Source organism: Setaria italica, chromosome VII, assembly GCF_000263155.2.
Source record: "Setaria italica strain Yugu1 chromosome VII, Setaria_italica_v2.0, whole genome shotgun sequence".
Lineage (NCBI taxonomy): Eukaryota > Viridiplantae > Streptophyta > Magnoliopsida > Poales > Poaceae > Setaria > Setaria italica.
The window spans coordinates 17,416,079-17,429,111 of record NC_028456.1 but is presented as its reverse complement, the minus strand read 5'-3'; the positions used below and the strand labels follow the sequence as shown (position 1 = coordinate 17,429,111).

Here is a 13,033-nt window from a genome sequence, read left to right as displayed (position 1 = left end):
TGGGAATTTAAAAAAAGTACATAATCAGAATGGATTGTGGGGATCGATGTGTGCCACCGTTGTGAGGATCGACAAAGTCATCTTCGGTGCCTGAGTTGTTCCTCCGTGAAGTCTCCCCAATATTGTTAGGGTCAGAAGCCGACCTCTGGGCAGCAATAAGCTCCTCTATTACCGGTCCACACTTTTCAGCTAGACGATAAGGAGCTCTAGCAATGTTGCATAGAGAAGCTTGGATGGCACAAGTGTTCTCAGATAAGGTTTGGTCAAACTGGTCGAACAATTCATTAAATGCTTGCAAGGGGTGACCAGTGAGACAACCCAATGGACGGGCTAAGAGATCACGCAAACGTGGAATACGAATCTTAGGGACGTTGGTCATGTCATCCAAACCAACATTGAAGTTCCTGGGTCTTGGTGGAGCCTGGCATGTGTACTGATGTGTAAAATTGAGTATATACAAGGAAAGAGGAAATGACACTAAAAGTAAAACATGTAAAAAATAAGGAAACTACATGGAACATATGTCAGGTTTTAAAAGTGAGTAATGTACACAGAGCTACAAGAAGAATAATACAACACCAGGAATTACTGCATATATATGTGCATAGATATTGTGTGTGTATTTGTAACATGACAATTCAATTTAATATTTGGCACATACCTCTGTGCCATCCTGGGCAAGGAAATAATCGGTTAATCGCCTAGAATTATCAGCTGCACTATTCTTTTCCTTTGAAGAGCGGTGAGAGGACCGAAACTTCTTCCTACGGCGATCTACAACCCCGGTGCGATCATCAGCAGCATTCCTCATACGGCGAACAGATTTATTGCGCCCCGGAGCATGGTCAACCGCAATAAAATCAGCGCCAGGATCATCAGGAACATAACTCTGTTGAGGAACATTTCGGTTGGGTAGCTGTTGAAAAGACGATCCAGGGCCACCACCCACTGGATAAGATGATCGCAACTCGGGTCGAAGAAGTACCTCGAACCTGAAGTGAGAAAAATGAAAGTATAAAGTATAGACCATGAATCAATGAAAATGCAGTGGACTACAGGATAGGCGGTGAAATTATAAACACGCGCAAACCTCTCCTGTGTGCTCTCGAATACAGCTAGCTTCGGGTTGATAGGCATCCTATTCACCAACCGCTGACAAGTATCTGTCCTGTGAGACAAATCAAATTGAACATACTCTGTGTCAGTAATAATGAATACAATGAGTGGTTAGGATCCAAATATGTTGTAGTTGTTTACATGGAATATTTACAAACTGAAAAGAATAAAAAGATGTAAACGTTATGACAGGCATGGGAAAGCGGAAGAGATGAGAACACAGACAAAAATGAGTCACATAAGACCTTCTAGTTGAGCAGATCCGTGGAGAACCTTGCTGAACACCTTCTGACTGTAAGGGAACCGTATCTACACATGAAAGAAAATAATTAGAGATAACTACAAAAACTACTCTATCTTTACTCGTTTTCTAAATATTTAGCAGATACCTGAAGACTCCATGAGTAGGTATGAAAAGGAAGGAAACCACAGCTCGGATGGATGATGGCAGAGCTGCCTGGCATGGGGGAGGAAAAGAGTTGTTAATTATAGACGTGCATTATACAGGGATACGTATTCTTTCACTGAATGAACTAGCATCTTTATTAATGGTATAAAAACTCTACTATGAGGGGTACTGAGACCACCATTAGGTTTGCACACTTCTCAATTTAATTCTTTGATCTCTATTCATTAACATAATATCCTGAAGAATACAAAAGGCACACATCCATGTCCAAGCATCAAATGTGCTAGCCTGGTACTATCAGGTAAGAAATTAAAAGAGTTCACAACATGAGTTATAGCCTCACTAAAATGAGTTTACATCTCACATAAATTAAATAAGTTCACAGCCAAATTGAAATTATTCACTTGTCACATAACTACAGAGATTCTTTATCCAATTTGAAGCTTCCTAATTGGAACCATCTTCTTTGCTAGAGATGTAATGTCCATAATTTGTGGAGTAATTGTTGTGGTTAGGGAAGAAGTGCCCTGATCCAACAATAAAGCAAGACGGCTGCACATATATGTTCTCAGATTTAGATTTTTTTTTTGTCATTTCTACATTGCGAATATATACGGGGTACCTAATTCAAGGCAGATACTAGAGAACTAATCTTGACAATTGCTCTGCCACATAAATGACCAAACAGCAAGGAAACAAAAAGAAGCTCCAGTTCCAACAATAATTGTTCAGATAAACAACGTCAGTTCAGATTTTCTCTAATAGCAAGAACAAAAAAACACCATCTTTTCCAAGGGGCGCACAAGAGTTTGGAATGATTGAGTTGTCTGTCTGCTAGTAGCAGATGAAGATTGATAGGGGTTTTCGTCATCATGATTGTGAATACTTCTAGTGCTGGTCCATACCATTAATATCAACTTGATACAGCGACTGATGCTGGTGAGGTTTGCTGGCTGGCTGGCTTGGGGTTAGCATGATGATTATTTCGAAAGCAAGCAACAAAAATTGGTCTAATCGATCCTGATGGACGACCCTCCGCAGCAGCTCTTGGTTTTACTGTCGCCATCAGCAGCTGCAGCTGTGCACTAGCATATATATCTGAAGGAATCCCAGCTTCAGAATTCTGTCACGTGGATGAGCAATGCTAGATGCATAAACTTTTAAACAATTCGTTGGGTTCAAACCAATAAACAAATATGCCAGCTGACCACACAATTAGCTTGGATACTATATAACCTTCCCGCACCAACTGTAATATGCTCAAACACTTTTCCGAGCGAGCAAATGTTGCCCAGCTTCACTAACAATTAATTCAACTTCAGTGACTGCTTTAGCAAAAGAAGCTAAAATGAAGAAAAGCCTCAATGTTATAAACTCTGGTGCCTCTCTCTTCCCTGGACCTGCACACGCACAGGGCACAGCACAGGCAACAGCTCTCCTACCTCTACTTCATTCCTCACCCCTCTGTTCGACAGCTGCTGGTGCCGCCGCCTCCAAATCCACCTCTAGCAACGGTGGAAATTTCCACCGGGCACTCCCGTGCTGCTCTCCATGCTACACCGGTCCTATCTATGCCGATTTCCCCTCCGATTTGGGCTCTTAGTGCTCTCTATTTTGGGACCCTAGGTTCTATGCTTGCCCAGGTAATAGTCCTTGCCGGCGCTGCTCCAAGTTACGGAACCGGTCTCGGGGCCTATACCACTTCGATTTTCCCTGTCAAAGTTACCTATGCGATGGTGTGGAGGTGATTTTCTCTGAAGCGTTGACGCCGATGGTGTGGACGTCCCGCGCGCGGTGCCCGCCCGAGGATGCCGCGGCGGCGCGCCGGTTGGCGTCCACGTCGCCGTCAAGGCCGTCCGGAATCCGCGCCCGCCGTGCCCGCTCGAGGACGCCGCGGCGGCGCGCCGGTCCGTGGAACTGGACCTCGCCGCGCTCCGGCGCGTCCTGGGCCACCCGCGCGTCTCGCGGAGGTCGCCGTTCGACGTATTCTCCGAAGATCACGGTAGACGGACTTTCAGCGCGCGCGGTTGTTGTCGCCTGTTATCTTCTATTTGACTGACCTGCAATCGATGGGGAACGGCGGCGGCGGCAACGGATAGGGAGAGGCGACGGCAGCTGCGGATGGGGAGCGGCGGCGAGAACGGGGGGACAGCAATGGGAGGCGGCGGCGGCGGGGGTGGTTGGCGAGAGAGACGGCGGTAGCGAGCTGCGGGGCGGCAACCGAACGGACGCACGACTGAAGACGGGAAAGAATCGGAAAAAAAAAACCGGAACAGGGGAGAGGAAAAACCGGCGGCGGGGTCAGGACCGGAGGTCCGATTGGGACGCGCGGGTGAGCTCGGGTACGGAATAGCCTATTCCGTACCCTGGGTATTGTATAGTATAGTTATATATATATATATATATATACATACATATATATATACATGTAGTATATATACATACATATGTGTGTATGCATAGCAAAAGCTGCGTATTTAGAAAATCCAAAACGAATAATAATTTGGGAGTAAGAGATTAATTAACAATCTCCTCCTGAAGGACCCTCTGGCCAGTCACGACGAACATGACAAGCCTGTTCCAGTTGTGTTAAACAAAAACAAAAGCAATCATGGAAGGCATAAAGCTTCAAGATAGCTGCTGCACATCGCAAAGAAACCTGAAAGTGCCCCTGTGTTCTCCCCTGCTTTTGGTACATCTCCGAGCACTACTCATAGCTGTACGCCGGCCTGTACGATCGAAGCAGCGTCGGGTCCTGCATCGCACCACACACAGCTCACTCCACGCCCATGGGTCCACCGACACGTTTGCATTATTGTCCGTTCACCAGGGCTGGAGGGAGGAAATAAAAAGAAAAGATGGAAATTTAGAAAAAATGGAGAGAAACCCTTAAATCAAAACAATTCGTGTGAGGAGTGTCAAATATTGGAAGGCAGGATGTCAAATTCAGTGAGGCGTGCGTATGAAGTGTCAAATATCGAAATTTCTGAACGCTGCTACACACTTTTTATGGTTATTTTACTTCGTAGATGTCTGTTACAAAATCTAGAATGTGTGTGATAATAACTAGAATCCGACACATCGCTGGTGTGTCCATCTGATGTGATGCTGCCGACGCCGAGCCTGAACCTGCTCTCGGAGAACGCCCGGGTCACCTGCCGGGAATAGAAGCGGCTGCTCGACAGCGGCGAGCCCCACCTCCTGCTCGACGTCCGGCCGGCGCACCACTTTAGGATCGCCTCCATTCCCCGCTCTGTCAACATCCCGCTCCCCGACCTGGAGAAGAAGCTGCCGCTGCTCCGGGAGGGCCTGAGCAAAGCGGCGGCGGCGCGCGGTGGCAAGCAGCACTGTCAGTGTCCTCTGTACGTGGTCAGCGGTCAGCCGGCGCGGCAATGGCTCCCAGGTCGCCGTCGCCGTCCTCCGGGCCTCGAGGCGCAGTCGGCGGAAGTCGATCCCAACTTTCTCGTGTAGTATTGGTGAAACTCGAGTACTGTTCGTGTTCATCATGTGTGCTTGGCTCTGCTCTGATCCTTGCCTATCATGAATGAACATGTCGGAATTGAACACGAACGTGCACAAGAATCAGTCAAGCGTTATACGCAGGCACGTCCTGTCCAATTTTGAGTTTTCGACGCAGCAACGTGTCGAAATTGAAGCAATTCATGGATCAGAATATATACAGTGTTATCTATTTAATTTCACGCAAAAACACCTAAAGTGACACGGTGTCAGTGCCGGCGGCGTTTCCCGCTGCCGGAGGCCGCCGCCCTCCATGCCGCCACCTTGTCGTAAATCGCCCTCAGGTCGGCGTCTACCTCGTCGTCGGTGAGCGGCCGCCAGAAGTGGAGACTCTCCTCCTCCACGGCTTCCGCCTCCTGGTTCCTGTCGATGTGCTCTTTCACCATCGAATGTAGGGTGGCCATGTCCATCTTCGAGGCCACCTCGAGGCCCACGCGGAGGAGCTCGTCCTCGCTGGGCTCCTGCGGCGGCGTGGGGGCGGAGGACGAGGGCGCCCCGTGGTCCTTGTGCGGTTTGGGAGGGCGATGATGCGGCGGCGGCGGGGCGGCCGGTTCCCGGATAAGCCTCGAAGAAGAGCTCGACGCGGCGGTGTAGTCGTCGGCATAGTAGGCACCGCCGCCGCCGCCGCATCCCGACGAGCTGCCGACGGTAGCCTGATGGTATCTGTGCTTGCCGCCGGTGACGGTGCCGTTGGGCCTCGCGGTGACCGACGGAGAATCGTACCGGCCGAAGCCACCGGTGAAAGCCCGTGCAGAAACGCCATCCGCGGCGGCAGCGTACGCCCCGTTGGGCTTGGCCGGCCTGTGCGGGCGCGGCGAGGCAGGTCGTCGTTCCCGGACAAGCCTCGACGAGGAGCTCGACGCGGCGGCAAGGTGGTCGTCGCTGGAGTAGTAGGAATTGACGCCTCCCGTCGTCGAGTAGCTGCCGGCAGCACGGTGCTTGCGCCTGCTGCCGATGACGATGACGGCGGGCCTCGCCGTGGCGGGCGCGGACTCGGAGTAGTGGACGACGGCGCTGAAGCCTCGTTCAGGCCGCACGGATGCGGCGTCGTACATAACGGAGCCAGATTTCGTCCCCTCCGTCGCCGGCGCGCGCGGCCGACGGTGGTGGTGGCTGCGGCGCGCTCCGTCCGTAGCGCCTCCGTCGGCGGCGGCGGCTTCGATCTCGGACGACCGCGCCGCGGCAACCACTACTCCAGAACCACCAGCATCCTCGACCTCGTGCTTCCTCCTCCTCCGCTCCTTGCCGTGGCCGGTCACTGCCGGTGCCACCACTGGCGGCGAGTGGTGGCCGTCGACGACGACGGCGGCGTTGTTTGTCGCGGCGGCCGCGTGGCCCTGCGTGGGCACATCCTGCGGCGGCATTCCGATATACCTACCGATCGGCGGCGCACAACACGGCGGAGGGCGTCGATCTCGCAGCTTCGCGAGCAAGAAAAATGTACTCGATCGGGGGCGTGACGCGCTGCAGTCTCTTGTTCATTTATAAAGCTTCTCCTCGCCGACGCGGTGTCCGATTGCGTCTCGCGGGGCAGGCGGGCGGAAACGAATCCAAGGCAGGTATGTAACGGAACGTGTACGAGAAGCCACCGAGTCGCGGTCGGAACGGGAGACCTTGTGGCCTGTGGGGCTGTGGGCTCTGGGGGATGTGGCCACGCGCGCAACGCGCGCTCTTCGGCCCAACGCGTACGTGTGTTTCGGCCGAGCTTACAAAGGCCCACTAATATTTTTCTTCGTGTTTGAATTCGGATGGGCTGGCGCGTTGTCAAAATTCCAAATTCCTTTAAGAAAACCAAACATTATAATAGTCCTCTCGTAATAAATATATAAAATGAAACATGAAAGGAATTGACGTGAGATGTCGTCGTCTCGGCGTCCATTATCAGTCCATCCTTTGATCGTGTGATGGGAACATGGAGGCAGCACCGCAGCAGAGAGATGGGAGATATTTTTAATTAGAGAAGAGGATAAGCATTAAGCCGCCGATGACGCTGCAGATGGCCCACTTGCCCCAGACTGGCCCATCTCACCCCAGCACGCACGGATATACTGCTGTTAGTAGTTACTACGTGTCTATATCAAAAAAAAAAGAACAGAGAGAGAGTCTAAACTCCTATCGAGAATTGAGATCTCGGGGAAAAAATGTTACGTTTCTGACAGGCGGGGCTTTCTGTTTAATTTTGGCTATGTTGGCTTTAGCTTATCAGCTGGCTTATCAGCCACCGAATAGTATTTTTCTTTCATAACAAATCAGCCGTTTCAGCTTTTCAGCCGACTTATAAGTCCAGCCGAAACAACCTCTTGGTTTTCTCTACGGCGTGTCGCCTGACTCTTTTGCAGTTCACTTGTAGCAATATTTGAAACTCTGTTGTTAGCATTGGTTTCAAACATTTGTATCGTGCCTTCATACAATACTATTTGCTTTATTGCGTCTGTTAAGTATTTTAAATATAACACTGGCTGGTGTTGATGAGTTCTTCAACAGAGGATACACTAAGATAACATATATGGGTTTTAGATTATGTATATTAATTAATTTTACGTATTTTGGCATATTAATGTTTAGACGACTTAATATACAGGCTTGTGCTATCAACAAAGTTAACAAGTAGTTAACTCTGTAATCTCTTAATTTGTTCATAGATAAGAAAATAATAAGATCATAACTTTGTAATAACACAACAACAATAAGTTATTAGGACGTTTCAAAAAAAAATTCCTGCAGCAGCTAATTGTTGCCTTGCAAAATAATTTTACAATATGGTAAAATTATGTCAATATTTTAGGAAAAGTATTTATTGTCGTGAGTCGTGATGAGCTTGGAGGTTGGTGTTCTTTTTTCCCCCCGAAGGAACATTGTAGATGCCACTGATGCATGTACCGAGAAGGCGAGAAGGAAGCAGGAAAACCAGCAAACCGCCACGTCGTCGTATACTGCACTCGTATGCCGGGGTTTAGTTGGTGCCGCAGCGGTTTTCTTTACTCCTACCGGGAGGAAACCTGCCGTGCGCTCTGCCTTCGCGTCCACCGCTTCAATGACACGTGGGCCACACCATCAGACGCCCCGCGCTGTCAGTGACGGTAGCTGCGCAGCTCCCACGCGAGCAGCCCCCGAGGCCGAGGGGCCCTGCCCTGCCCCGCCTTCGTCAGCTCGTCCGCCCTTCCGTTGACGCGGACAAGGACAAGCGCAGAGAGAGCACACTCCACCTGCAGCCTGCGCACTGCCGAGAGCAAAGGCGGCTGGTATTTTTCCTAGCACCAGCAGTTGATTGCTTGGCATCGTTATCACCAGCGCACGCTCGCGATTGGGTCCTTCGTAGTTATCTCTAGAAGTTGGAGGTGGAACAGCGGAAGCAGCAATTGAGAGAGAGAGAGAGAGAGAGAGAGAGAGAGTTCTTGGACGAATCCATCCAAGAAGTCCAGAGGGGACAAGGAAGTAGGGGAGGGAGCAACCATCGTTTGGAGCTGGGAGTGGCCGAGTGGGGCAGGGGATCGATGGAGATGGAGAGCCCGCGGAGCCCCGAGGCGGAGATCGGGCACCGGGTGGAGGACCTGTGGGAGGTGGCGGAGCCGCAGCTCTCGCCGTCCGAGAAGCTCAACTCCTGCTTCGAGGACATCCCCGTCGCGTCCTTCCCGAGCACGCACCCGTCGCAAGGTATTGCCTGCTATCTTCCTTATCAGTTTCACCTCCGCTCCGTTCCCTGCCTTGGTTCAGAGGTCAATTCCAGCTCCATGCGAATTCGACCAATTTTTTTTTAAAAAAAACTTTGATGCAGCGAAATTCACACACCCAATTTATCTTGCTTTATCATCTTTGATCCGCTCCCATTCCGGTCCTGGTTACAGACCGTTAGTTCGCTCTTAGTGCAGCGGAACGCAGAATACTGAAAGTAGCACTGCGTGTGAGCTTGGATGCAACTGGATGCAGACGAACAGTTCTCTCGGTGCCAATTGCATTTACCTCTGTCTTATTGTTCCTATTATCTTGGTGGTGTTAAGAGCCCCTTGCTCCATCTGTCGCTGGACACTGGGGTTCTGATAGCTCCAACACATGAAAGAATCAGTCCACTTCTTGAGTTCTGTCATCATCTTTCTTTTCATCCTTTTCTAATAACTTGCACTGGACAAACAACTATATCCTTCTTTGTTGCCTTATGTGGCTCTTGTGTGATCAATTTAGTGAGTGTGTCTTTTCTGAAGCAAATGCACCATGTCGAACTATTCTTGATAGGGTGAATCGTGTGGTAGTTCTATTTCTATGAGATCAGGATTGCAAATGTACTGTTTCAGTCTGACAGAGAAAGTTCTATTTTCTTCCCGAACCTCTACAGCAGTTTCACTGAACCTCAGAAAGAAAATAACTTTCTTTGTTGTCATGATATGTGGCCGAACATTGTGATTCTGGTTGTTGGTTGAGGGGTCCTTTTCATCTCTTGACCAACTAAGCAAGTGCCGGGGATCACTTTCTTTGTTGTCATGATATGTCTCCCCACTTTGTGAGTTGATGTGGATAATTATCAGCTTCCTCAGAAATGGCCCAACTGACATGATTGCAATAGATATCTTCTCAAACAGTCAGGGTCCATGTTACCTTTTTTTTTTCTGTCCAAGTTGTGATCTTACCTGGTGAATTGTCTTAAAAGAGATCTCATTTGAGCTTTTCTCACCCATGTTCTTTTGTTTGCATAGAAATGCACGTGCTTATATATGCTGGTCGGCATGGATCATTTTGTATGTGTTGTGCCGATACAGTCATGCAGAAATGTACAAAGATGTGTAGGTTTCATGGTGTTAATAATCAACTTTTTGCCTACCTGGTCCCACATCTGTTCCTTTCTTGGACACACTCTTCTGTGATCAGTTTAGTTATTCTGGTGATGCTAGCCTGAACAACTCCCACTCAAAGTCCAAGCAAGTTGGCAATGACAAGGCCGGACCCCCAAAACGAAACTGAATAGCACCAGTGGCCTGCCAAATGTTCTTAGGTGTTGCTGTTCCATTGTATGTCCTAGAGCAAACATCTTTACTCCTTGATGTCCATGTATGCACTTATCTTAATTGATAATTTTCATGCATTTGGATTACCTATGCATTCTTATCCGTTAAATAAATGCATGCTTTCTTGAGTTTGCACTTAAAACTTCCAGATCCTTAGATTTTCTTCAAACATGATTTCAGCTTCTTAGCTAAAAATAATCAAGTCCAAAGGAACAAAACTATTAAACTTCAAACGTTGTTTATGGTACTGGTGGATATCTGGGTGAATATTCTAGGTGATTATTTTGAGGTGATGGGGTACTGGAATACCTCAATACTTTTTTTTAAAAAAAAATTCTTTATGTAGCCTATGCTATTATTTTTACAGCGGTGAATTTATTGATCATCACACAATTGTATATACTCCCTCCATTTTTAAATATATAATGTTATTAAACATAATCAGATCATAATTTCTGGTTTTGAATGTCAAATGTGATGTTTTTCGTGCAGTAATTGAGATACCTTCAGATGCCAGTCTTGCTGAAACTGTCGAAATATTATCCAAAAACAAAATCTTGAGTGCACCCATAAGAAATGTTGAGGCTCCAGAAGATGCTAGTTGGATGGACAAGTACATCGGTATTGTGGAGTTTGCTGGTATTGCCATGTGGCTGCTCAGTCAGGTCTGTAACCATGGCACTGGAACATATATAAGCGTTCTCAGCTCACAAAGTAGGTAGATTGGCCAGATATGTATAATTAACCTGGTAGTAAGAATATGTTGATCCTCTGGATCTCTCTATGATTTGATGCATTTCTGTTCAGTCCGGATACCATGATTTCAAATATTGGATTATGGGCTAAATTTGAAGAAAATAAGTTCAACGTTGGACTGCATACACGCAGCTAAATTAGATATAAGCTACATAGAACTGTCCATCAAGTCATTCTCTGCAGCTTAGCCATTCTATGGGCTTGTTAGTATAATTATTCAAGTTGATAAAATCTTGGGCCCCCCTTTCCTTTTCTAGGGGAAAACAGTAAGGGACTACTGTATGTAATTCTGACCATTGGCAAACATCACATATTTTGAATGAGAACACAGCTCAGTAGTGTAAAACAAATAGCACTTATGATGGGAGCAGCTATTATTTTTAATAGTATCACCATCACCTATGTAAGTATGTAACTGATATTTTATTCGACACTCATCTTTCTGAAATGAATTGTTCTTCTGCTTGGCAACAGTCTGATGCTGCAGCTAATGGGACGACCGGTTCTGGAAATGGAATAGGATCACCTGTCTCCAATCTAGTTTCTAGACTGGGCTCTTTCACATTCAAAAGGACATCATCCGGCAGGGTAGAAACTACTACTGATTCAGAATCAGATGAATCTGCATCGGTTGGTGGAAGCTTTTTCGAAACCCTCACTTCCTCTGAATTCTACAAGAATACAAAGGTGATTTTCTGTTGCGCCATATTTAAATAATTATAACCTGAAAGCTTGGATCAATCCTTGACACAAGTTCTGCCATTATAGGTTGGTGATATCTCAGGGAGCTTTCGGTGGGCACCATTTCTCGCACTGCAGATGTCTGACACATTCCTTACCATGTTGCTGCTTCTATCCAAGTACAGAATGAAGAGCCTGCCAGTTGTAGAGGTTGGCGGAGATAAGATTGAGAACATCATCACGCAATCTTCTGTTATGCACATGCTTGCAGAGTGTGTTGGACTTCCCTGGTTTGAGAGCTGGGGGACTAAGAAACTTTCTGAGCTTGGACTCCCTATCATGAAGCCATCGAAACTTGTCAAGGTGCCTTTGAATGACCTTTGTTTTCAATTCATACAACTGTCATACATCTTGATCTGCTTTTTTCGCATTCACTTTCCTTTCTGCTCACTATTAATTCAATTGGAAGTTATCCAAATCTAAAGGAAGATCAGATTCATTAAAACCATGCTGTGCTAACAAACCTGCCTGTAAACAAGCACGACTCATGTTTGTGTATGATATGAGACCTATAACTGTAGCCTCCTCTTTTACAGGTAAATGAAGATCAACCGGTTCTAAAAGCCTTCCAACTGATGAGGGAAAAAGGGGTTGGTGGTCTACCAGTCATGGACACAAGTGGAGCAAAAGCAATTGGTAACATCAGTATCAGAGATGTCCAATATCTTCTAACTGCCCCCAAGATATACAAAGAGCACAGGTTTGTAATCCTGATACATCCTTTGTGGATACGGTTGTTGATAGGCTTCCTTGTGTATGATAAGCAATGCCAAAAAAGAAACCCTTCGCTGCTGTTATTGCGCACCGTGCACACTTCACCTGCATTGTAGGAACTATGAAAACCATTGCAACTGATACCCGTTTGAACTGTTGAATGCAACACAGGACGATCACAACAAAAGATTTTCTCACTGCGGTCCGACACCATCTTCAGGAGCAACATGAGGCCTCGCCCTTACTGCACGATGTAATCACTTGCAAAAAGGACGATACGATCAAGGACATTATGCTGAAGCTGGACTCTCAGAAGATTCACAGGATCTATGTCGTAGATGACAAAGGAAACACTGAGGGGGTCATCACATTGAGGGACATAATCTCAAAGCTGGTGCATGAGCCGCGCCACTACTTTGGGGATTTCTTCGATGGTGTTGTTCCCCTGCCTGCAAACAGCACTGTATGACACCGCATCACGGTCCAGTTGCACTGATATACCTGCGCAAATGTACATTATGAACTGTTCTGGAGGTTCCTTGCTGTGTAGTCCTTTTCTGAACCTCCTCAAGTAAACAGAGTATTACCGACAAGGACGTACAAAAGACTAAAGCGTTAATGAATGGAAGTGGTGTACCCTGAATAACTAGGGGACTACCTGAGCCTTTTTTCATTTGTTTTTGTACAATCCTGTCTCCACTCTTCTGTTTTGCTAAAGATTTTCACTTGATTTGCCTTCATCTTCATCATGCTGCACGCCAAAGCAAAATTCTGTAGGGCA

General features: G+C 47.3%; 2 protein-coding genes across 2 annotated transcripts; one reads left to right on the top strand and one right to left on the bottom strand.

Moving 5' to 3' along the window:
• Positions 1-7: 7 nt before the first annotated feature.
• On the bottom strand, positions 8-5,077 carry LOC111257951. Its single transcript, XM_022828510.1, has 7 exons — positions 4,681-5,077; positions 3,252-3,486; positions 1,506-1,573; positions 1,362-1,425; positions 1,091-1,168; positions 662-992; positions 8-421 (listed from the first exon to the last, which is right to left on the bottom strand). The coding sequence occupies exons 1-7, from the start codon at positions 5,075-5,077 to the stop codon at positions 8-10; spliced, it is 1,587 nt and encodes a 528-aa protein (XP_022684245.1).
• A 3,158-nt stretch (positions 5,078-8,235) lies between these two features.
• Positions 8,236-12,990, top strand: LOC101760215 (SNF1-related protein kinase regulatory subunit gamma-1). Its single transcript, XM_004975326.4, has 6 exons — positions 8,236-8,698; positions 10,534-10,706; positions 11,272-11,484; positions 11,566-11,841; positions 12,075-12,238; positions 12,424-12,990. The coding sequence occupies exons 1-6, from the start codon at positions 8,539-8,541 to the stop codon at positions 12,719-12,721; spliced, it is 1,284 nt and encodes a 427-aa protein (XP_004975383.1). The 5' UTR covers positions 8,236-8,538; the 3' UTR covers positions 12,722-12,990.
• Positions 12,991-13,033: the final 43 nt, after the last annotated feature.